The sequence below is a fragment of the Diospyros lotus genome, chromosome 15, assembly GCF_014633365.1.
Source record: "Diospyros lotus cultivar Yz01 chromosome 15, ASM1463336v1, whole genome shotgun sequence".
NCBI lineage: Eukaryota > Viridiplantae > Streptophyta > Magnoliopsida > Ericales > Ebenaceae > Diospyros > Diospyros lotus.
The window spans coordinates 20,891,413-20,914,398 of NC_068352.1; the positions used below are offsets into that span (position 1 = coordinate 20,891,413).

The window sequence follows — 22,986 nt, forward strand, 5'->3', positions numbered from 1 at the left end:
ATGATATAATTTTAATTTTGTAATTTTTTTCTCTCATAAGACTCCAAGTGTTTCAAATTTTTTTGGATTGTCACTCTTGATTATGATAAAAAGGGAGACTAAGAATATTGTTAAAAACTTTTGTGTGTATTAAAGTTTTGTCATCGTGAAAAAAAAATTTAATGAGATACTATTAATCGAGTAACACATTACTTGAGTAAACTTCTTTGCTGTCAATCAAGTATAAGTGTTTAGGAGAGAGTTTTAACCAACTTTCAAAACTATACTAAGTACTTAATATTGTTAATCAAGAAAAACAAGCTATGAGTTTAAGATTAATCGAGTAAGGAAAGAATTAGTTGAGTAATAAAGTTATACTTGATTAACTTATTAGTGTAATCGAGCAATAAGTGAATGCTCTAAGGTTGAATTGAGTATATGCTTGTTATACTCGAGTATTGCACTGAAGAACTTTAATCGAGTGATCTAAATGATTTTTGACTAATTGTGATACTAGTCGAGTAATCATGTCAGTGTAATCGAGTAAGAATTAAGGCGAAATTGGCAAGTTTCTAGATGTGTGTTGTTAATTGATTAAAAGAAAATAGTCATCAAATATTCCATCTTTTTAGTCAAGAAATTAAATTTCTTACTTAATAATTAATTAGGTGAAAAATATCAAATCTCTATACTTGAACATTAATAGACTAAGGCTTAATCGAGTAACTCTTATCTTAATTGAATAAATTTATGCCTTGGTCGAGCATAATATGCTAGATAGAGAGCGAGAGCGAGTTTTTGTAATTATTTTATTATTAAATTAAGAGATTTCTTGTACTTAAGTAATGACATATTATAATCGAGTATCAAGAAGATTTAATTGAATATCAAATTTAACCATCAGATAAATAACAGCCCGTCGAAATTTTTGATATATATATATATATATATTATCTTCCTTAATCTCCATAATCAAGATAGTGTCCTGTTTGCTGAAACTCTTTCCAAAAACGAGATAAATTAAATTATGATCTTCACTGGAATTACGATAATTCATAACCTTTGTATATTAGATATCTAATAAGCGGGCAACAGATTTTCACTTCCTGAAAATTATGAAGATATTCTTCTAGAAATGTATAGAAGAATGTTTTGGAAAGCCATGGTGACTGCAGCAGTGAATGTTTGGCACGTGTTCACGCGTTTAGAAAGAAATGTATAGAACAATGTTTGAAAAGCCTTGGTGACTACGCAGGGATTGATAAGACACAGAGGGAGACTTGACTGAAGTCTTGATTGCGTTTTGTAAAAAGAAAGAAAAAGAAAAATACTACTTATATAAATAATTGAATACTGATATGATAATTAAAAATATTAAATAATAAAAGTACTCCCACTCAATTTACAGATTCACCACCTTTGTCCCTGACTGCCTCATCTCTCCACTACCATGGCTGCCTCCGCCTCGCCTCATCGCTGTCTCACGTTTCCTTGCCGCCTTTGCCTTACCACCTCGCCAACTGTCACTACAATTGTTGCCTCTAAAGCAAGTCGGGGCATCTCTCGTCTGCGGCGACTAAATGATCAGACTTCATCATAGGATAAAGTTTGATTCGGTCATTAACCCTATCATCCTATCAGTACAATAACTTAAGTAAAGAAAAATTATTTTCCCATTAACAAAACTTAAGCAAAACTTCAAAAATAGACTTTGGGTTTGGTTGGCTAAATCATTCATTATCTTCACTATAATACTACTATGGGCATATGCTTATTTAGGAATAGTATATACATACATGTACATATGGTGTTATGTAAATTATTCGATTATACTAGATTATACGTACTAAGCATGAGTTTTTTAATAAATTAAAATAAATCTAAGTCTATCATTTAGTATTAAAATTTGTTTTCCCTATTCTTGGTAGTATCAAGATATCATTGTGCCGGAATAAATTTGTGACCAGTTGTAATTTGCTTTCTATTAAATAAAGGAAAGATATGAATTTTGGATACCTAGCAACATAATTTCTCACGTGGGTGCTAGTAAGTCAGTGGGGAAATATAATGATTTATATATATATATATATAATGACATTAAAATACAATGGATTTATGGTCAATTTGGTAAGCTCATACACTTGCAGCCTGGGACTAATCAACTAACATGTTTTTGTTTGTTTTTGTGAATCATAATTAGTTCTACTTTATCTTTTTTCTCGAGGGGAAGTGTTGATTATGGCTTTTTTTTCTTTTTGCGAATTTCTTTGAAATTGCATGTTCTCTCAACTACTTAATTGTAAAAAAAAAAATGTAAATAAAAGAATCTAATAAAACTTTAATCCTAAATAATTTAAATTTCCATATAAACTAAAAAACAAAGTTTAATATTTGAGCTTTTAAGGTAGTGTTTGTTAATCAAAATATAGACAAAAAAATGTGGAATATAAAAAACATTTCAAATAAAAGTATTTTTTATTGTGTTTGTTAAAAAAAAATTTAAAAAAAAAAGTCACATAATTTCTTATCGTGATTTTAAACCTGTTCTTTCCATGACCCTTCTTAATTGAGACAGGAGATCCAATATTTGAAGTAGGTGTTAAAATGAATCAGATAAGGTTCTATCAAGATAATTTATTTGTAAAGTTTAAATTAAGTTATCCAAAGAGAGGAAGAAATAAATTTATTGGAAAAACCTAATATATATATATTTATTTATTTATATAATGACGTGATACCACATTTTTCATAAATATTTTATCAAAAATGATTTTGGTCCAAACACGTCTTCCAAAAGATGAGCGAATGCCATGAAGAAATCAATGACTTCTCTGTAAAATAACAGTTTATACCGTTTTGGTGAGTTTTTGGCTGCAACGGAAAGATTCTCCTCCCAAAATCATATATATATACACGTAAATGCATGCCAACTCCAACATCTCACCCACAAGTAGAGATCAGCTTCGATCACAAAGCCAACAAATTAAAATATCAATAATTAGTAATGGCTTACGACAATGGAGTCTGTGGTGTTAACAATGGCGATCTCCTCGGAGCCGAAGCCTACATTTGGAACCAAATGTTCGGTTTCATGAACTCTTTCAACTTGAAAACCGCAGTTGAACTGGGAATCCCTGACATCATCCACAACCACGGCAAGCCCATGAAACTTTCCGACCTCGTCGCTGCCCTTCCCATCAACCAATCAAAAGGCCAGTGCATCGGCCGCCTCATGCGCAGCCTGGCTCTTTCCGGCTTCTTTCTCGAGAAAATAGCCCGAGAAAATGAACTCCTAGAAACTGAGTACACTCTCACCCCCACATGCCGGCTTCTCTTAACCGACAATCCCTTCACTCTTTCGCCGTTCTTGCTGGCCATGCTCGACCCGAGTTTAATAAACTCGTGGCAATACCTGACGGCTTGGCTCCAGAATGACGATCCGACGGCGTTTAACACAGCCAATGGGACGTCGTTTTGGGATTACGCCGGCCATAAGCCGACTCTGAACTTCCGGTTTAACGACGGAATGTCGGCTGATTCGAGGTTGGTAGCGAGTGTGATGATTAAGGAGTGTAAGGAAGTGTTTGAGGGGCTAAGTTCGGTGGTGGATGTCGGCGGCGGGGCCGGAACGATGGCCACCGCCATTGTCGAGGCCTTCCCGCACTTGAAGTGCACAGTGTTTGATCAGCCACATGTAGTTGCTAATTTGCAGGGGCGTAAGAACTTGAGCTTCGTTGGAGGGAGCATACATGATGTCTTCCCAGCTGCGGATGCAATTCTACTCAAGGTATTTTAAGATATAATTATCTTTATATATCTATATATTTATACATATTATATTTCTTTATTATCTTCACTTTCGACGATGTATATATACATATTATCTTCGTTTTAGCCAATGTATATACATATATATATATCTTTACTTTTACAGGAGAACTCTTACTTATATAACCTAAAATTGACAAACAGTGGATCTTGCACTTCTTGGGCGACGAAGACTGCATCACATTGTTGAAGAAATGCAAGCAGGTAATTCCAAGCAAAGAAAATGGAGGAAAGGTGATTATCATAGACATGGTGACGGGGATCTCCAAAGGAGCAGAAGAATCAGTCCAGACACAGTTCTTCTATGACATGCTAATGATGATTAATGTTGCAGGAAAAGAGAGAAATAAGAAAGAATGGGCAGAGCTGTTCTGCAAAGCTGGTTTTAGTGACTACAAGATCCATCGGATTTTAGGATTAAGGTCCCTCATTGAGGCATACCCTTAATAAATCAACACTTTCTATTTACTATTCACGTTAAATAAGTGTATAAGCTTGTTATAGTTCATTCATCTAAGTTAGATGATCATTGAGGCATGCCCTTGATGAAGTCAACATATATAGTTGTTTCACTAAATAGGCAAATGTTTTAAGTTCTATTTATATGTAACTCTTGATCATGTTATGGATTTGTACTAATTAATTAAGATTGGGAATGGGGAGCTCTACATTATGACCAGTATATTTGCATAATTATAAATGTGTTTTTGTCCAAATCCTACACCTGCATGATTGTGTACATCTACACGAGATTGACAATGAGCAGGATCATTTTTTTTTTTGTTGTTGTCTAATTTGTCCTTTATATAGGTTTTAAGAGAATATACAATTGGCTTAACCAATAAGAAGTTAAAAAACAATAATAATGACTACAATTATACCTTAGATGAAAAAATCATACACGTAACGCATACCAAGGAAAATTGACGTTGGTTGCTTGTTCTAAATACACCAATCTTAATTTATAATTCTTGCAGGAAATATATTTCATCCATTAGGCATATAAATTGCTCCAAATTTGTGATTTACTTTTTGCTTCATTAATAATAGCGATTGAGCTTAATTGATTCTTAGAATAATTATTCTCAGTACAAAACTCTGAACTGATTCATTGATTTTCTAAATCTTCGAATAAATCTCTATTAGAAAGAATGTTCGATACTGATTCATCAGTGGCTGACGTTATATATTAAAATCTGAATACATCGTTTTCTATTAGAAAAATGGGTTAATAATAATCATAAAGACCTTGATTCATTTGAAAGATTTCTTATATCTTAATTCCTATCAATTGAGGATTGGAGACCTTGCTTATAAGGTGCATGCATGCTATGCTAAGTGTCCGTTAGGTTGATACATGCATGCCGCGGTCTGCCACCCACCCCTTCCCTCTTCTTCCTCTTTCTCTAATCTTTTTTTTTTTCCAGTTATTCCCTTCTGCGATTTGCCCGATCCATCTGCCACCTTCGTCGACCGCCCAAATCCTCTTCTTCTTCGCCGGATCTGCTTCTCCCTTCCCTCCTTAGTCGTCTGCCTCCCTAAACCCTTTCGTTCACCATCATCCGACCCCACCAACCCAAATCCCTTTCTCTTTCGCCGGATTTGCATCTTCGCTGCCTTTCTCCGCCATCTACCACTCAAATCCCCTTCTCCTCCACCGGATCTGCTTCCCCTTCCCCCTTCCTCCACCATCTGTCGCTCAACACCTCCCTCATTCGCCGCCGCCATCAACCCAGATCCCCTTCCTCCGCCACCCTCATGGACTTCACTGTCCATCGCCCAAACACCCCGCGGTCACTTACATTCTTCTGCGGTCGCCTAGATCTGTCCACCGCCCAAACCCATCCTTGAAAACTATTTTTAATAAACTATATTCAATAATTATTAATTACACGATATTTTTGCAATAGGAATGTAAAATATATTTTTAAGGGCATAGAAATCTTTTTGAATTTAATAACTACATGAGTTTTATTTTCGTATGTTTATTCCATTGGTATTCATAATATTTTTTGAATTTTAAATGTTTTTGTAATCTTTCTTCTAGGGCTGTGCATTAGTTCCGTTAGACCGAATTAACTGAACCGAATCGAGTCGTTGTAACCTGCCGGTTCAATTTGGTTATTAAATTGTCGGTTAGCAGTTTGATTAATTTTAGCAAAAAGTTCGGCTAGTTTTTATCGGTTCGATTTTTGTTGCCAGTTTAACTAAATCGACTGAAATTTTAAAACGACATCATTTTCAGTGTATTATAAAAGGAAAACAGCCTTCTGAGTTCTGCTCGCCCTTCCATCTTCTTCTTCTCAATCTGACCAAGCCACCCCTTCCACCACCTCCAGTCCTTCGTCTCAAGTTACCACCATCATCCCTCGCCTTTAGGCTTACCAACTAGAGATGAAGACAAAGGGCTAACTAGTTGAGCAAACTTCGTCTTTGTCTCCAATTTGCATGCCAAAGACGAAGACAAAGGGCCAATTCATTGGAGACGAAGACGAAAGGTCGAAGCTCCGATTCGCTCAGCCTTGTCTCCCTCTGACGTTGACGCCAACACTGACCCATCATCTCTTTATTTCTTCAATTTACACCACTATGCTCACCTGTCGATGCCAATGGCCCATTCGGTAAGTTTTTCGACAACTTTTATTTTACATTAAAATCTAGTATACTAAAATCCAACCATTAGATACTTTTAATTTTTGGGTATGTGGGTCACTAAACCAAAGCAAATTTGATGGTCGATTCCGATCGTTAGAATCCACCATGAATTGTGGCCGGCAACATTTTTCCAAAAATGTGTTTTTGAGTTTTTTGACAATAAAATTAATTTTTACATTTACAAAAAATCAATCGTTGGATTAAACTTATTTTTGGATATATGAATCACTACTGTTGGGGGAATTCAACTATCGATTCCCATCATTGGAATCACCGGCCGACTAAGTGGCCGACGGCAACAGTAAGGCTGAATTAATATTCGGTCTCTTTGGTTATATATTTTGTGCATTAGTTCAATTTTCGATTCAGTTCAGTTACCACAGTTTAGGTTTCAATTAGTTCGATTTTGGTTAGTTTGATTAGTTGGGGTTAGTTGGTCAGTTCAATTATTACATACAGTTCGGTTCGGTTCGGTTCAATTAGTGATTTTCTGTTGGTTCAGTTTGGTTATAATCAATTGCACACCCCTATTTTCTTCAATAATTATGTGAATATTTTGAATTAAATAACATTATACATATTGTAAGGGCATTTTGGTCATCTACATTTTTTTTATTTCATTAAAACAACAATGGAATGAACAAAATAATAAAATAAAATGATCATTCCATTATTTATCGCGTGAATACAGTCAGTCTCTTTGGGTTAAATGGGGATCCATACTTATCATGTAAAAGATAGGTGTTTTGATTGTTTCCAATGCTTTCCTCATGTCCATGGCATTGGAGGAAATTACTATCAATCCGTAGTGCGGTGAGGTATAAATTTGGATGGAGGACAGGAGATGGCAAGAAAGTCTTCTTGTGACATGACTAGTGGCATCCTCTCACAGTACTTGTAGTAGATTATCTCCATAATTGCCTCACCAATTGAGAGTATCTATCACTATTCATGTCTTAAAAATCATTATAGATGGTTCTTAGGTGTGGCTAGAGACAACTTTATTGATATGTTCGGATATTATTTAGGACCACATGCTCGGCCCTTCTAAGATTGGGTGCCTAGATGAGTTGCAATGGCTACTAACCTTGAATGGGATGTTTTTTTTTTGTATGTTTTGCCTTGCAAGGTCTTTTGATGTAGCAATTATGTGTCCCTTGGTATCGTTTGATATAGCATAGCACTATCCTTTCTCATGTGTTTATTTTTTGATTAGCGATTAGGGAGCAATGATCAACCTCTTGAATTACAAAAAGAAGTTTATTCGTACCGTATTTGGAATTAATTAAGAGGTTAATCTTCATTTAAAAATTACATGCCCGTAAAATAAACTATGAAAATTAAATCTTCATATGTGAGTAAAATAATTTGTCCACTCTCTCATATTATTCTTGGAAAAGTTCCTTCTTTTTTTTTTCTATTTTTTATTATAGGGTGTTTAGATCTTCAATCAATCACTCTCAGATTTGAAAATAAGATTTGACAGAAATTACGACAGCTGGTCCAATATAAGATTTGTTCTTCTAGGACTTTTTTACACAACTGTTCCAATATAAGAAACTTACGACAACGAATATTAATACACATTTAAAAATAACTAGCAAGCTTATCCCCAAGATTAATATGAAATTTATAAATTATAAATTATAGCAAACTCATCCAACACTTCTTCGATTATTGAGTACAAAAAGAAATGCACAATATTGGCTTTGCAATTGTAGCATCACGTCCTTTAGTTGTTATGCTCATCTCTACTTGATTCATCTACTAATTCAAACATTTGTTGCTCCAATTCCAAATCAAGCCGAAAGGAAAACCACTTTTATAGTGTTTTTGCTGACAATCTTGCCTTTCTGGATCCAACGGTCAGATGCAGAGAAAACAAACTCGGATGACATTATGGACACTAAAAGGATTAGTACATTGCTGACAACCAAAACTGAATATGTATATTGGTTTCAATAGCAACGAGCCAAAACATTAAAATTATTAATTTCATCATTGGAGAAATCATCTCCCTATTTAAATAAAAATCTAATTCATTAAATGCACCCATTGTTATTTTAGTAGGTGCCTTTGTTGATTTTTTTTGCTTCTTGATAATTTAGAAAATCCATGTTTCAGAGGTATTTATTTGATTATTTTGAAAATCATTTATTGATTATTCTGGTAATTAGTCATTTTTATAGTAATAGTTAACATTATTATTATCCTAATAAAACATGCAATAGTAGTACTGTTTCTATCTAGTGACACAAAACGAGGCATATTTATATTTATTGGCTATTAATTACTTCTTAATATTTAGTATCTCCTGTTGACTAAAGATAATATTCATCTTTATTCTGTGCTGCTAAAATTATGAATAATTATCGAAATGGTCAAACAATTTACACAATAATAGAAAGAATTGGCACGTGCTTAGACCAAAATTAGTGACTGAGATTGTAGGGAGTTCAAACACAACTGTTTACCTTAGAATTCTTAATATATTAGTAAATGTAGGTATCATTCAATGTATGTAAACGTAATAGTAATTAAAAATAACAGAACACTTGAACGGGTGATGACCGCCAGGATATCACATCCAAAATCTTATTTGCCAACGTACACGTACGTACGTACGTGTTGTAGACTCGTTGAAATCTTATTTCACTGTTATGGATGAAATGCTATGCCATTCAGTTTGAAAATTCTTATTGAAAACATTAGAATATGATGAATGGACGGAGATAAAGCTCAAGCGAGTGAAACTTCAAACCAGGGTACTTGGGGAAACATTAACCTCCACGAAAAATCAAAAACAAAACAACGCCTGAAGAACAAGACTGTCAACTAAACACAATAAACAATAAGTCAACAATCAACACAGAAGGCTCCAAAGACATCGAAATCAAACCCACGCTAGAGCCTAAAATTAAATCAAACAAACAACAATAAAGGAAAAATCCAAATTAGTCATCTTCTGCAAGATCATCCATCGCTATAGTCAATTAGTCATCTTCTGCAAGATCATCCAACCATCAACTAAGACCTTGGAAAGGAATCGAGAAATAGAGATGTGATAAGGTTGTGAGCTGGAAGAGAGAGAGAGAGAGAGAGAGAGAGAGAGAGAGAGAGAAGATAATAAGTGAAGATGCACAAGAAAGACCTATAAGAATTTAGGATCGAAAAAAAAGCACGATGAAACTATTAAACATACAAAAGAACACAAAAGATTTATGGAAAAAAATCCAAATTAGAAAAAATCACAAGTAGAAATAATAAAATATCACTATGATAATATTATTACAGTAATTTTAGAGTACTGGTCACCCATTTATAAATCTATCACAGGTTCGATCAATGAGGAAGGATGATTGGAAATAGAGGGCTAAACAATGGGGGTTGAAGTGGAAGAGGGGAGAGCCAATTGAGCAAGACGTTGGAGAAAAAATGATTGTTGGAGTCATCGACGAAAAATGTTTACCTACTCCTTGGCTATAAGCCCTAAGTTAAGAAAAAAAAGAGAAAATTAATTAGGTCCCTTATGATATTTTACTCCTTACATAGAATTTAATGTCTATATATCATGTGTATAAATGGTATTCTCATACACTTAATTAAACCTTTAAACAATTTAAACATTTTATATTTTTTTAATCAATTACTAATTAAAGAATAAATTACAATAACTATTCTTGAGTTTTCCCAAATTACAAAAAGTACTCATCACATTTTACAAAATAAAAAGAAATGGGATAAGATAAATATTTTACCTTATCTCTCTCTAAATTCATATTCTCTCATCACATTTATTTTTATTTTATAAGAGAATATGTAAATATATAAATATATGTATATATGTAACCATCGCCACCAACGTCGCCAGCGACCACTGCCGGCTGAAACTTCCCACGATCAGAGCCTACCATCAGAAATACTAAGTCAAGAGAGTTAATATATAAAAAAAGAGGACAAATTTAAGTGTTAGATTTTAGTAGATCTGATTTTTAATTTTCGGCCAAACTTAAAAATGCATTGCCAGACACCACCGGCCACCATAGTCGATGGTTTTCGGTGATCAGAGGTAACCACCCGATACCCAAGGGCCCATCAACCAACATACCCAAAACCAGCAAGATCCAACGACCGAAACTCCGTAGATCTAAGCTTAAAGTTTCGGCCAAACCTAAAACCCACTTAAACGTTCTGCCAGTCGCCATCGACCACCATGGATGGCGGTTTCCAGTGATCCGAGACAACCACCCAACACCCTTATCCCCATTGACCATCACACACAAAAACCAACAAGATCCAACGGCCGAATCTCCATAGATCTAAGCTTAAACCATCGGCCAAACTCAACACACACATATACCTTTGCTGAAAATCATTGCTAATAAAACTAAAGACTTACCTCCTTGTAGATCGGACTCAAATCGAGCCAAAGGATGTCGGAGATGCTATCGCATGGGGTTGGAGAGAAAGAGATGGCCGAAACAAGCCTAAGGGAGGTTGGAAGCTCGGTCAGACGCGCAGGAGAGAAAGAGAGAGAGATGGCCTTAACGAGAGAAAGGGATGTACAAGCCTCCTTGAAGGGGAGCATGGGAGAGTGAGAGAGAGAGAAGGCTAGAATGAGAGGAAAGAAGGTCGGGCAAAGAGAGAGAGAGGGGCGTGAGAAAGAGAAAGGAATTTAAATTTTGAAATTTTGCTACCCTTTCTTTATTGAAAATATCACGATATCTCTTGGGTGGCACTTTGGCGAGTCAAATAGCATTATGCCTAAAAGGATTAGTACATTGCGAACCGTGACAACCAAAACTGAATATGTATATTGGTTTCAACAACAGACCAAAACATTAAAATTATTAATTTCATCCTCAGAGAAACCATCTCCCTATTTAAATAAAAATATATTCCTTAACTGCACTAATTGTTATTTTAGTAGGTGCCTTTATTGATTTTTTGTTTTAGAGTTCCTTCTAATTTTCCCTATGTTGTTGGAAGGGACAGATCCAAGAGCAGATCTAGGGTAGAACTATTCTTTAAATTCTTAGGTCATTTCAACCCCCCTTCCCCCAAATGGGCCAGATTTGCAAGGCAGATATGGGGGAGGGTTGAGGCTACCCTTAAATCTGCCCCTAGTTGTTGGGTATTTACAGCCTTAGAGTATAAGCATGATAAGATGAAGATATTCAAGTTGAGACAAATTAGAATATAAAATATTAGACTGATTTAGCATTAGATTGTCTAGAAGTTATTTATCTTAGTATTTATTTGATTATTTTGCATCTAGCTATCAACAATCAAGTAGAAATGGTACATTATTATAGGCAAAGCTCAAATATATTGATGCATAAAAAAGATACAATCTATAGCAGACACCTATGTACCTAGCCAGGTATACAAGTCATTATTCCATAAAAGTATAGAGTAATAGTTCATTATTCAAATGATTTTAAGAAGAGAAAAGGGAAAGTTGTCCAGCAACTCCAATGCCATAGTCAAGGATAAGCCTCAATGAGAGACTTAATTCCCAAAGCTCGAGTGATTTTGTGGTGACTGAAACTAGCTTCATAGAAGAGTTGTGCCCATTCTTTCCTGGCTCTTTCTTTACATGCTAAGACAACGAACATCGTTGTGTCAAGAAAGAGTTGTGCTAAAAAAAACCCATCATCTTCTTTCTGGTTGTCCAACACGACATCAATGACGATCACCTTGCCACCATTTTCCTTGCTTGCAATTGCTTCTTTACATTTCTTCAATATCTTTATACAAGTTTCATCATCCCAATCATGCAGAATTTCATGTGCCCAATATCTAGTCATAGCTAATATTACCATCATGTTTTACATGTTGGAGGCATAATGTCCTATACCACTTAGGATTATATCATGTAAAATATATACTGAAATATATATAGAAACACATAAGTTTAACATGGTTTGACCTCAATACCTACATCTACGATCCCATGATTAGGGGATAATCTACTAAGATAGCGCCTGTTAATCAAGATATGGATTAAAAAATATGGGATGTAGAAAGTATCTCAGACAAAAGTGTTTTATATTGTGTTTGTTAAATTTTTTGAAAATAAATTACATGATTTCTTATTTTGAACTTTCAAGATAAATTTATTCCTTCCCCCCCCCCCTTCGAATAACTTATCTTGAACTTTATAGATAAATTATATCGACAAAGTTTTATTTTACTTATTTTAATAAACACCACCTAAGTGAGTAGTTTAATTTGTATGACTAAATTAAAAACTGGCCAATATACAGATGGAGACCTGACACCTTGACACTCATAGGTATCAATGTCTCACCTTAAGACACAAGGGTGGAGTTTCCTATTTATAAGCAATATCCCAAGTGCGAATGACTTGGAAATGAAGGAGCCTAACATTATGTTTCATACAAAAAAATTTTGTAAGAATATCCTAGAGAAAAGGAACCAAAAGAAAAAGATATAATGGACCTTATGTAATATTGTAGTTGAGAGGGGAATTGCCTCAAACATGCTCCCTCCAACGAAGTCTAGCTTTTCACTCCCCTGGCAGTTAGCAACCAAGCGTGGGAGATCAAGCATAGTGCACTTCATGTTAGGGAATGATTCAACAATGGCCCAGGCTACGATCCCCGTGCCGTCGCCAACATCCACTAATGAGCTCAACCCTTCAAATGCTGCCTTGCACTCTTTCATCATCAAGTATACGATGAACTTGGAATCATTAGCCATGGCTGCATTAAACAAATCGCTAAAGCTTGTTTCTTTAGCGTTATACTCCCAGAAATTCTTCAGTTCAATTGTATAAAAGGGCACATTATCATCATTCTGAAACCAATTGCTCATGAAGCTCCAAGGTTTCACCATAGCAAGATGAAAAGTCATCAAGGCGTATGCTCTCACACTCAATGACTCATATTTTAGGAGGAGCCTTGAAGCGAGTATGAGCACATAGCCTTCTTCTAGCTCAACAAAGAAGCCAGAATGCACAAGAACTCGCATGAGGCGATGAATGGAAGCGCAACAACTTGTTGGGAAAAATAGGACAGAGATTTGAACGAACACGGAAGCTTCTCAGAATCACCTTTTCCCACCATGGAATAAAACACAAGCATAAAATACAAGAGACATAAATTTAATGTGGAAAACCCTCCAATATTGAGGGAAAAACCACGGGGCAAGATCTGAGTAATATTCCACTATAATATGGATAATTACAATATATCCTCACACACTCTACTCTCTTTCAAGTGATACAAAAATATAGTGGTAATCACAAAACACCATCACTTTGAAGGCTTTGGCTTCCTTACCTCTCTTCTCTAACTTGAACTTGAATGCTTAAGATTTGAATGCTCAAATTTGGGATGCCTAAAACCTTATGAGAGTGGGGGTATTTATACTTGAGGCTTACTTCTCAAAAGTAAATGTTAGGCACAAAATTAATTAGGCACAACTAGGTAGGTTCACATTAGCCTAACATTAGACACAATGTTAGGTAGCCTAACAAATTAGGCTGGAACCCAACAATTCTCCCTCTCCAACCTAAGAGCAAGGAGAATAATACAAGAAACAATTAAGCGAAGTCCATGCCGACCAACCTAGCACTTAGTTGCAGCTTCTCCCGAGCTATAACCTTTGTCATCATGTCAAGTTGCTCAAGCTTTAGATCCAAGCTAACTGTTAAACCCAGTATTGCTCTAATAGAGCTTATTTTGACAACCAGAGAGAAAATCTCATTAAAATCAATCCCTCACTTTTGTCCAAGACCTTTCATAACTAAGCGAGCTTTAAACTTCACTAGCTTGTTACAATCTCTCTTAAGCTTGAACACCCATTTGTTCTTTAAGGCTTTCCTGCCTTTCGGAAGTTCCACAAGCTCATAAGTATTATTTTTCTGCAATGACTCCATCTCGTCCTGCATGTCTCTCATCCACTGGGTTCTATTCTTATGAGTTTGAACTTTATCAAAGCTCTCTAGCTCCCCCTTATCAGTAAGAAGGATATACTTTGAACTAGAGTACCTGGAAGAAGGTCGTCGCTCTCTCTCTGATCTTTTGAGCTGTGGTGGAGGGGGCTGTTCCCTTGCTCAATAACCTCATCATCATTTCCTGCATCATTTGTAGGATCACCATCTATCCCCTGATAGCCATCAGTCTGATTATCACCTTGAGTACCATTGTCAATTGGATTGGGCAAGTTCACCATAGGAATTGGATTTAGATCAACCAAGCCTTCACTGCCACTAGACACTTTCTTCTCAGCTTTTTCAATATCATTAATGGTTTGATCTTCCATGAATACTACATCGCGACTTCAAACGAGTTTCTTCTTAATCAGGTCAAACAATCTGTAGCCAAAAGCATCAAGACCATAACCGATAATGTAACATCCTGATCGAGCAATAAGAAGGATCAGAATAACATACCCTAATGGGCCTACTCGAACTTTCCAGGGGGGACAACCATATTTGGATTTCCCCAAGTCAAGCACGCTTAACCCTGGAGTTCTTTTCCTACATTCAGCCCAAAAGGTATCTAGCTGGTGTTGTTTTCTTCCTTACCTATCCTTGATATATACTATTCTCCTCTGGGCTCCTGGGGTATTACATTCTCCCCCCTTGAACACATGACGTCCTCGTCATGCAACCTTACAACTGGTCCCAGATCTTCTCCTCTTGGGGGTTGCCATCCTAGAAACCTGCCAGAAGCCGCTCCTTATACAGGCCCTCAAGCCCCAGTGCCACTCCCCGTCCTCATCAGACTTTGTTCAGGACATCACCATTCAGAACAACTGCTGGAGATAGGTTGATAATATGTACTGCTATGAGCAAAGCCTCCCCCCAAAAAGATTTTGACAATTTTGCTTCTGAAACCAAACATTTGACTCTCTCTATTAGGGTCCCGTTCATCCTTTCAGCCAGACCGTTCAACTATGGAGTCTTTCAAGGCGTCTTTTGATGTTTAATGCCCATCTTTCTACAATACTCATCAAAAGGACACTTATATTCGCCTCCATTGTTATTACGAATACATTTCAACTTCTTATGAGTTTCCCTTTCAACAAAAACATGAAATTGCTTGAAAACATCAAGCACCCGATCTTTGGTCTTCAAGACATAAGCCCAAAGCTTTCTTGAATGGTCATTAATAAACGTCACAAAATGAATTCCACCACTAAAGGATTTTACCTTTAAGGGACCACAAACATCGGAATGCACCAACTCTAGCAAATCCGATTGTCTTGAAGGAGAGTGACTCTTTGAAAGCAACTCTGTTTTACTTCCCAACCATGCAATGCACACATTTCTTCAAATTTGCTTTCTTTACACTCAAGAGCAAATCCTTTTTGGCTAAGAAATTTGGCCCCTTTCTCACTTATGTGGCTAAGTCTTTTGTGCCACATCTCGACTGTCTTCCCATCTTCCTTAGCGTTGACGGAATCACCAGCAATGGTAGCTTGCGTCACACACAAGCTAGGACTCTTCTCTCCTCGAGCCACAACCACGGAACCTTTAGTAAGTTTCAACTGTCCATTACCACTGGTGTTGCAATTGTAATACCCCATATCTGTATAAGGTCATCGCGTGATTTAGATGAATTTAAAATATCAAAAAGTGGGTTTAAAAGTAAAATAAATCACTGAATCGACTGGAGGGAGTACCCCGGGACTTAGATGTCTAAATAAAATGGTACATCAGTAACGAGCATCCCAAGAAAAGAATTATGGCATCAAAAGAAATGAGATCGGGAACAGTTTTCAGTACAGTAAAAAATAACGGCTGCTGATTAGGTCGTAATACCGAATTATTATAAACGATGTCCAAAAAGTCAACGGAGCATGTCAAGGACTAGTATTTGATGTATAGAACAACCCTTAAGTGATTTCGAGTTAAATCGAGTGGATTTATGGTTAAAACGATCAATCGGGCCTAAGTGTAATTTTCTAAAATTGCCTGAAGGAGGTCAAAACGGTAATTTTTTGAAAGTTTCAAGGGAGAAATGAGAAGTACCAATCTTGTGGGTCTTAGTGATGGTGCTAAAAAGATCAGGGGCTTGAGGATAAGGGCCAAAATGCAAAAGAAAATCTCAAGAGGGCTAAAATACAATTTTCAAAAATCTGCCAAAGCATGGCAGATCTGGCCACGGATTTGGCCAGAAAATCTGGAAGATTGGCAGCCAAGTTTCGTCAAGGCATGGGCAAGGACTGTCCTAGTGGCGTGTATGGCCGGAAATCGGCCACGTAGGGGTTAGATTTGGCCTATAAATACCAAGGGTTTTTGTCCGAACTTGAAGCATCAAGTTGCTCGATTTTGAGGGCGAATCGAGGGAAGACAATAAGGGGCTTTTGATCCTTGAGTCAAGAGGATCATTTCTGGTAAGTTTCATGAATTTTTGAGGTGTTTTGAGGGTGATTCGAGGGCTGATCGGAAAACTGGGTGGACCGCCGTGCCACGCCTGAAATTGCCCAATCGGGGGCCTCGCTGGTGGCCTTTCGGCCTAAAACCGGTGGCATCAAGATCGACTATAAGTGGGCTTCTTGGAGGTGTGATCAAGGTCGGATTCTGGTCACCGGCTGGCGACCAGCTCGCAGGAGAAGAAAGGGCGCGTGCAGTGCACGCGCGGCTACCATGCGCAGCACCACTCGCCCGCGCGTGAGGGCGCGTGGAGGCTCAGGTATTTTTGATTTTTTTTTATTATTTTGATAAAAATAAATTAGAAACTATGGTGGAAGAAAATTTTGAAGAATGTTGGAGGAAATGGTCATTTTGTAATTTTCAAGGGAAATAAAGCTTATGAAAAATAGGAAGAAGTATAGGAAAATTTTTAGAAAATTCTAGAAGTAAGGAAATATTTATTTATGAATTGTTGTGAAGAAAAATCAAGGAAAAACCTTGAGTCGGCATTTATTAGAATTTTGGAGGAGAAATATAGAGGAAATAGGAAGAAAATTATGAAAATTGGAGAAAATAGATATTGATATGATTTTGAACAAACATGATGTCTAGGGTATCATTGAAGCTCGAGGTTGAACTATAAAGCGCCTGGCACGAGAATCAAGGTCAGGCACGCAAATCGAGGTGTATCGCGCCTTTCAAGGAAATTGAGTAGCTTCTAAAGGTGAATAGTTCTATCGAAAAACTTGTTTGTGGCATATAAATGGTTTACTGTGAGTGTTCGTCCCTATGACTTGGTTTATTGTGATGGTTTGTCCAAAGGATTTTTTACACACGTATTAAATTTCGTACGGTAAATTACATACATTGAGATGTTGATTTTATGTCATACATGTTATGATTTTTGGCATTGGCATGTTGTGTGTTGCCCATGTGGGGTGTGGGTTGTAATCCCGTGACGTGGCCCCCGAGTGACAACACTCGGGATGGGTGCCGAGGATTATTGCTATGTGACACACTTGAGATGGGGCTGAAACGAACTTCACCCTACGATACTCAAGTGGCGGGGCTGAGAGTGGACACCACCCCGGTTGTTAGCTCAAGCGGCAGGGTTGAGAGTGGACACCACCCCAGGTTCCATTGAGCAATAGCATTAATACCGAGGTGTCGTTGATTCCAGGGATAGTGCTGATGTGACACTCTTAGGGCTAGGGTTATGTTGGGTTTTGGAATGCTTTTGAGTAGGAGCGTAATGCCTAACAATGACAAATGGGTGATTCCTGGGTTCATATGTTGAGGTTGCCCCTCTTAAGCAGGATTGGTTTGCCAATGGGTCGGTGTGGTCATGTCGCCTTTAGAGAGATTGCAATTTCCCCGGCTAGAGCTAAATGCTATGTGGGATTCTATTAGACTGAGGCATGTCAGGGTTTGTCGGTTGTACATATGATTTTGTATGTCTGCATGAAAATATTTTTGAACTCTCACTTAAATGATTCAGCATCTAATTTGGACTATGTCCCTGGAATATTCAAACGTTCCAGGTCAAAGCAGTGGCGTTAAGGGAAAGAATGTCATCGAGATGTAGTTGCTATGTTTAGTTTTCGTAGGTTTTTGTCTATGATTACGATGTCCAGAGATTATATAATATTTTGATATTTTCATTTGAAACATCGATTTGATTATTGTAAAAGGAATTATCAATTATATATCATTGAGGTTTCGATCTTGCTTCCGCTAATGTGATTGATAACACCTGTCTTAGTCTATTAATTATTAAATTTTGATATACTGAGAAGGTACGATTAGGATTGTTGTAAAATGCCTATGATGAAGGTATGCATGTCAAGAGGCTTGTGTTGTGTGTATGATGTTGAAAAAAAAAAAAAAGTATTCTCGAAATCTTGAGGTAATGCTCGTTTTGGGAAGACAGGGCGTTATAGCAATAGCCCTCATCGTCAAGCCTTCTCATTGAGATTAGATTAAAGTGAATATCGGGCACATGCCTAACATCATTGAGAATCAGTCATGCTCCTTTATTGTGTTAGACTGGGAAGTGCTATGGCACACACCAGGAGGGGGTGAATTGGATAATTTAAAAATTTAATTGAACTTAAAAAAACTTTTTGATACAAATTAAGGTTTTAGTGATTTAAAAACGTAAAGCATATAAAATGACAAATATAAGTTTGCAAAGATAAATAAATGAACTAAGTGAGGAATAATGAAATGCTTGAAAACATAAATAGATCAAGGAACACAAGCACAAAAGAACACAAGGATTTATAGTGGTTTGGATTCACCCAAGCCTAATCCACTACCTTAGCTTATCACTAAGGATTTTGCAAACAATCCACTAAAATCTCATACTTAACCAAGTAGGCCCTCTAGTCCAAGACTAGGAAATTACAAACCTCTTGCTTATACAAGCAAGCCCTCTAGCACCTAGCTAGGAATTCAACCCCTTGCTTCAAAGAGCAAGTCTTCTAGCACAACAAGTTAGGAAAATAAGAGTGATACAAATGAAAGAGAGAAGCTAAGAGTTAACATTTTTAGTTACAAGTTCTCTCACAATGAAAACAAGGCTTAAGAATAAAATTACAATGATAGAACAAAGTCTTGGAGAGAAAAATACAACAATGAAAGCACAAATATTATAAGCTCGAGTAAAAATGATTTGAACTCTTTAGATTAACTCGTTCCCATCCATTAGCCTCTTCTTGGTCATCAATGAGTTGTATATATAGGCATCCAAAAGATTGAAGAGAAAACTAGCCGTTTGTGACCATTGGGATTTGAAAAACTAGCCATTGGAGGCTTTCTGCGAAAAGAGTTAGTCGATAGATAAAAATGGTTAGTCGACAGAATCAAGTAAAAATAGCAAGCTTAGTCGACAGAGGAAATAGGTTGGTCGACCAAGTCATAAAGACAACAAGGCACTTAGTCGACCAAGACAAAAATAAGCATGGCAGTTAGTCGACCAAGGACACCCATCTGTCGACAGACTCAAAGAGTTAGTTGACCAAGTCATATCAAAAGCACTATTAGTCGACCAAAGTTTAAGGTTAATCGACCAAGGTTTAAGGTTAGTCGACCAAGACCAAAACATATATACTGTTAATCAACCAATACTTATAGTTAGTCGACCAAGGCACAAACAAATACACTGTTAGTCGACCGATCCTATAACTTAGTCGATCAAGATAATATGTTAGTCGACAAAATGAAAGCATGTAGTCGACAGAGAGAAGGCATGATGACACAAACATATTTACATTAATGTAAATAACAAAGTACCCCCCATTTAGATTCAATAAAAATATCTAAAAAATCAAAATCCATAAGAATAAGAAAGTAGAATTTGGATTTTAGTACAAACTTATGATTTTGCGATTTTACCACCTCTAAGATATATACTTTCTATTTCTTGAAAAATTCGTTAAAAATCATTTTATCACTAATGAATGTTAGCTATTGAATTACTAGGAGTTAGTTTTCTAAAAAGAAAACATTTTCATATAGGTCTCATTATAAGGTGCTAACCTTTCAGACTTAGAAAAAATATGACTTTAAAATCTCGATACTTAAAATTCATTTGGTTTTCATTCTCACAAAGTAATACTTGATATTGAAATTGATTTATGTTGAAAACCACAACCTTGACTCATGACTTAGGGATTAAACAAAATATGTTTTTCATCATCAAAACTAATATACAAAAAGTACAACAACATATTGGTCTCCAAATGGATATCTCCCATGCCAGCAACCTTCGAATAATTCTCATTACCCATCCTTATCACCCCAAAATTACTAGGCGTATAAGATAAAAAGAGTTCCTTCTTTGATGTAACATGTAAGGCAACTCCACTATCAATGACCCAACTTGTCTCTTAACAAGCAAAATGAATGACCTCCTTATCACAAACTATGACAAGGTCAACAACGACAATTGTACTGTTGTGGTCATGATCTTTCTTTTCTTCGTTGCCCTTTTTCATGTCTTTCTTGAACTGGAAACACTTATTTTTAATGTGTCCTAGTTTGCCACAATAGTGACACTCGACATTTTTGTAATTAGGCCTTGACTTGCCTCGGCCTTTATTTTTACCTTTTGGACCTTTACTTTTACTTCTCCCCCTATCTTCGATGATGAAAACTTCAGATTGCGAAGACGAGGCTTGAGTTCTTCTTCTCATCTCTTTGTTCAAGAAAACACCCTTAACAAGTTCCATCCTCACTGCACCATAGAGCAGAGTCACAAAGAGACATTCTGAATGTCTCCTAAAAGTCTGGTAAAGTACCGAGCAACCATAAACCTTGAATCTCATCATCAAACTTTACACCCATAGAAGACAACTGTTGTAAAACTCCTTGAAAATCACTCAAGTGATCGGAGATAATACTATCTTCCTTATAGTGTAAATTCATCATCTTCTTAATTAAGAGGAGCTTGTTGTTGTCGATCTTTGGAGCATATAGAGATTCAAGTTTCTCCCACAACGATTTGGCATGTGTCTCATCACAAATATGATTGAGCACGTTGTCATCTACCTATTACCGAATAAAACCACATAATTGGGCATGTTCGAATTCCCACTCTTCATCGGTTTTCGATTCAGGCTTTTGTATAGAAAATATTGGTAGATGCCAACTTTTCACATAAAGGAGATCTTTCATTTTCCCTCCATAAGTGATAGTTGGTTCCATTCAGACTAATCATTCTACTTGTACTAGCTTCCACCAGGCTTCCACTATTCACTATGAATAGTAACCGTGTACTAGAATAGTGTCTGTACGTGAATAGTACACCAGGTAAGTTCACAGGAAAGAGATGTGGGTCACAAATGGACACACTTAAGTACCAAGTCTTTCCTTAGTCAGAACTTTCCTAGACATGCACTTCTACTACACCACACTTAAATCCAATAACCGAACATACAAGAAAGATGCTTTTAGCCAAGACTATTATTTTCTGATGTGGAAGATCAAACAATGTTGAGACCACATAGCATATTAAGAATTTCCTGAAAAGACTTATACTTTCGTAACCAAGAGCTCTGATACCACTTGTTGGGAAAAATAGGACAAGGATTTGAACGATGGCGGAAGCTTCTCAAAATCACCTTTTCCCACCATAGAATAGAACACGAGCAGAAAATACAAGAGATAGAAATTTAACGTTGAAAACCCTCCAATATTGAGAGAAAAACAACAGGGCAAGATCCGAGCAATATTCCATTATAATAAGGATAATTACAAAATATCCTCACACACTCTACTCTATTTCAAGTGATACAAGAATATAGTGGCACTCACAAAACACCCTCACATTGAAGCCTTTGATTTGCTTGCCTCTCTTCTCTAACTTGAACTTGAATACTCAAGATTTGAATGCTCAAATTTGGGATGTCTAAAACCTTATGAGAGGAGGGTATTTGTACTTGAGGCTTAGCCCCCAAAAGTAAATGTTAGGCACAAAATTAGGCATAATTGGTAGGTTCACATTAGCCTAACATTAGGCATAATATTAGTTAGCCTAACAAATTAGGCTGGAACCCAACACAACTAGCTCGCTAAGAGCCATGGGTTTTCCATGGCTGTGAATAACATCTGGTATTCCAAACTGAACTGCGCATCTCAATGATCCAGAATTTATGAAGGCGAAGATTTGATTTCGGAAAAGGACATGAGCTTGAACTAGCTCTTCAGTGTTGTATTTATTGGCCATAGCCATGTTAATTAGTTTGTGCCTTATGCTAAACTCTTTGTTCTGCATAGATATATATCACATATTTGTATGCGTTCCTTCGATTCAACGTTTGCGCCTAGTTTCAACCTTCTTATCTCACTGCCTTGACACTATATTTTTTCTAATGGAATTGTCATCTTAATTAAGAATGGGACACCGGAATTGTATATTTTTTCTAATGTTAATTAGTGGTATATTAACTATTCACATAGTGGCAAACTCTAATTATGTGCATGATCAAATTTAAAAAATTAAGATGAAAACAATAATTAATACATCAAAGGGAACATTAATTATCACTACAACAAAAATAGGTATTAACGATCAAAAATTAGCGACTACATTAGTTTTGATCGTTAATATAGTACTATTAACGACTAAATAT

General features: G+C 36.4%; 2 protein-coding genes across 2 annotated transcripts; one reads left to right on the forward strand and one right to left on the reverse strand.

Moving 5' to 3' along the window:
• Positions 1 to 2,930: 2,930 nt before the first annotated feature.
• LOC127792672 (trans-resveratrol di-O-methyltransferase-like) lies at positions 2,931 to 4,506 on the forward strand. Its single transcript, XM_052323285.1, has 2 exons — positions 2,931 to 3,766; positions 3,952 to 4,506. Exons 1-2 carry the CDS (start codon positions 2,984 to 2,986, stop codon positions 4,252 to 4,254), a joined length of 1,086 nt encoding a protein of 361 aa, XP_052179245.1. The 5' UTR covers positions 2,931 to 2,983; the 3' UTR covers positions 4,255 to 4,506.
• Positions 4,507 to 11,948: 7,442 nt separating this feature from the next.
• LOC127791630 (trans-resveratrol di-O-methyltransferase-like) lies at positions 11,949 to 22,586 on the reverse strand. The gene is made up of 4 exons (XM_052321613.1): positions 22,409 to 22,586; positions 14,394 to 14,418; positions 12,928 to 13,483; positions 11,949 to 12,251 (listed from the first exon to the last, which is right to left on the reverse strand). Exons 1-4 carry the CDS (start codon positions 22,584 to 22,586, stop codon positions 11,949 to 11,951), a joined length of 1,062 nt encoding a protein of 353 aa, XP_052177573.1.
• Positions 22,587 to 22,986: the final 400 nt, after the last annotated feature.

What these genes read in the sequence shown, in the direction of transcription:
- LOC127791630 (XM_052321613.1), bottom strand. Translation starts at nt 22,586, where the DNA reads ATGGCTATGGCCAATAAATACAACACTGAAGAGCTAGTTCAAGCTCAT. An exon ending in ACTCATAAGAATAGAACCCA is followed by an intron (nt 13,484 to 14,393) that starts GTGGATGAGAGA and finishes TTTCCCAACAAG; the next exon opens with TTGTTGCGCTTCCATTCATC. An exon ending in CAACTACAATATTACATAAG is followed by an intron (nt 12,252 to 12,927) that starts GTCCATTATATC and finishes TATTGGGCACAT; the next exon opens with GAAATTCTGCATGATTGGGA.
- LOC127792672 (XM_052323285.1), top strand. Translation starts at nt 2,984, where the DNA reads ATGGCTTACGACAATGGAGTCTGTGGTGTTAACAATGGCGATCTCCTC. An exon ending in CGGATGCAATTCTACTCAAG is followed by an intron (nt 3,767 to 3,951) that starts GTATTTTAAGAT and finishes ATTGACAAACAG; the next exon opens with TGGATCTTGCACTTCTTGGG.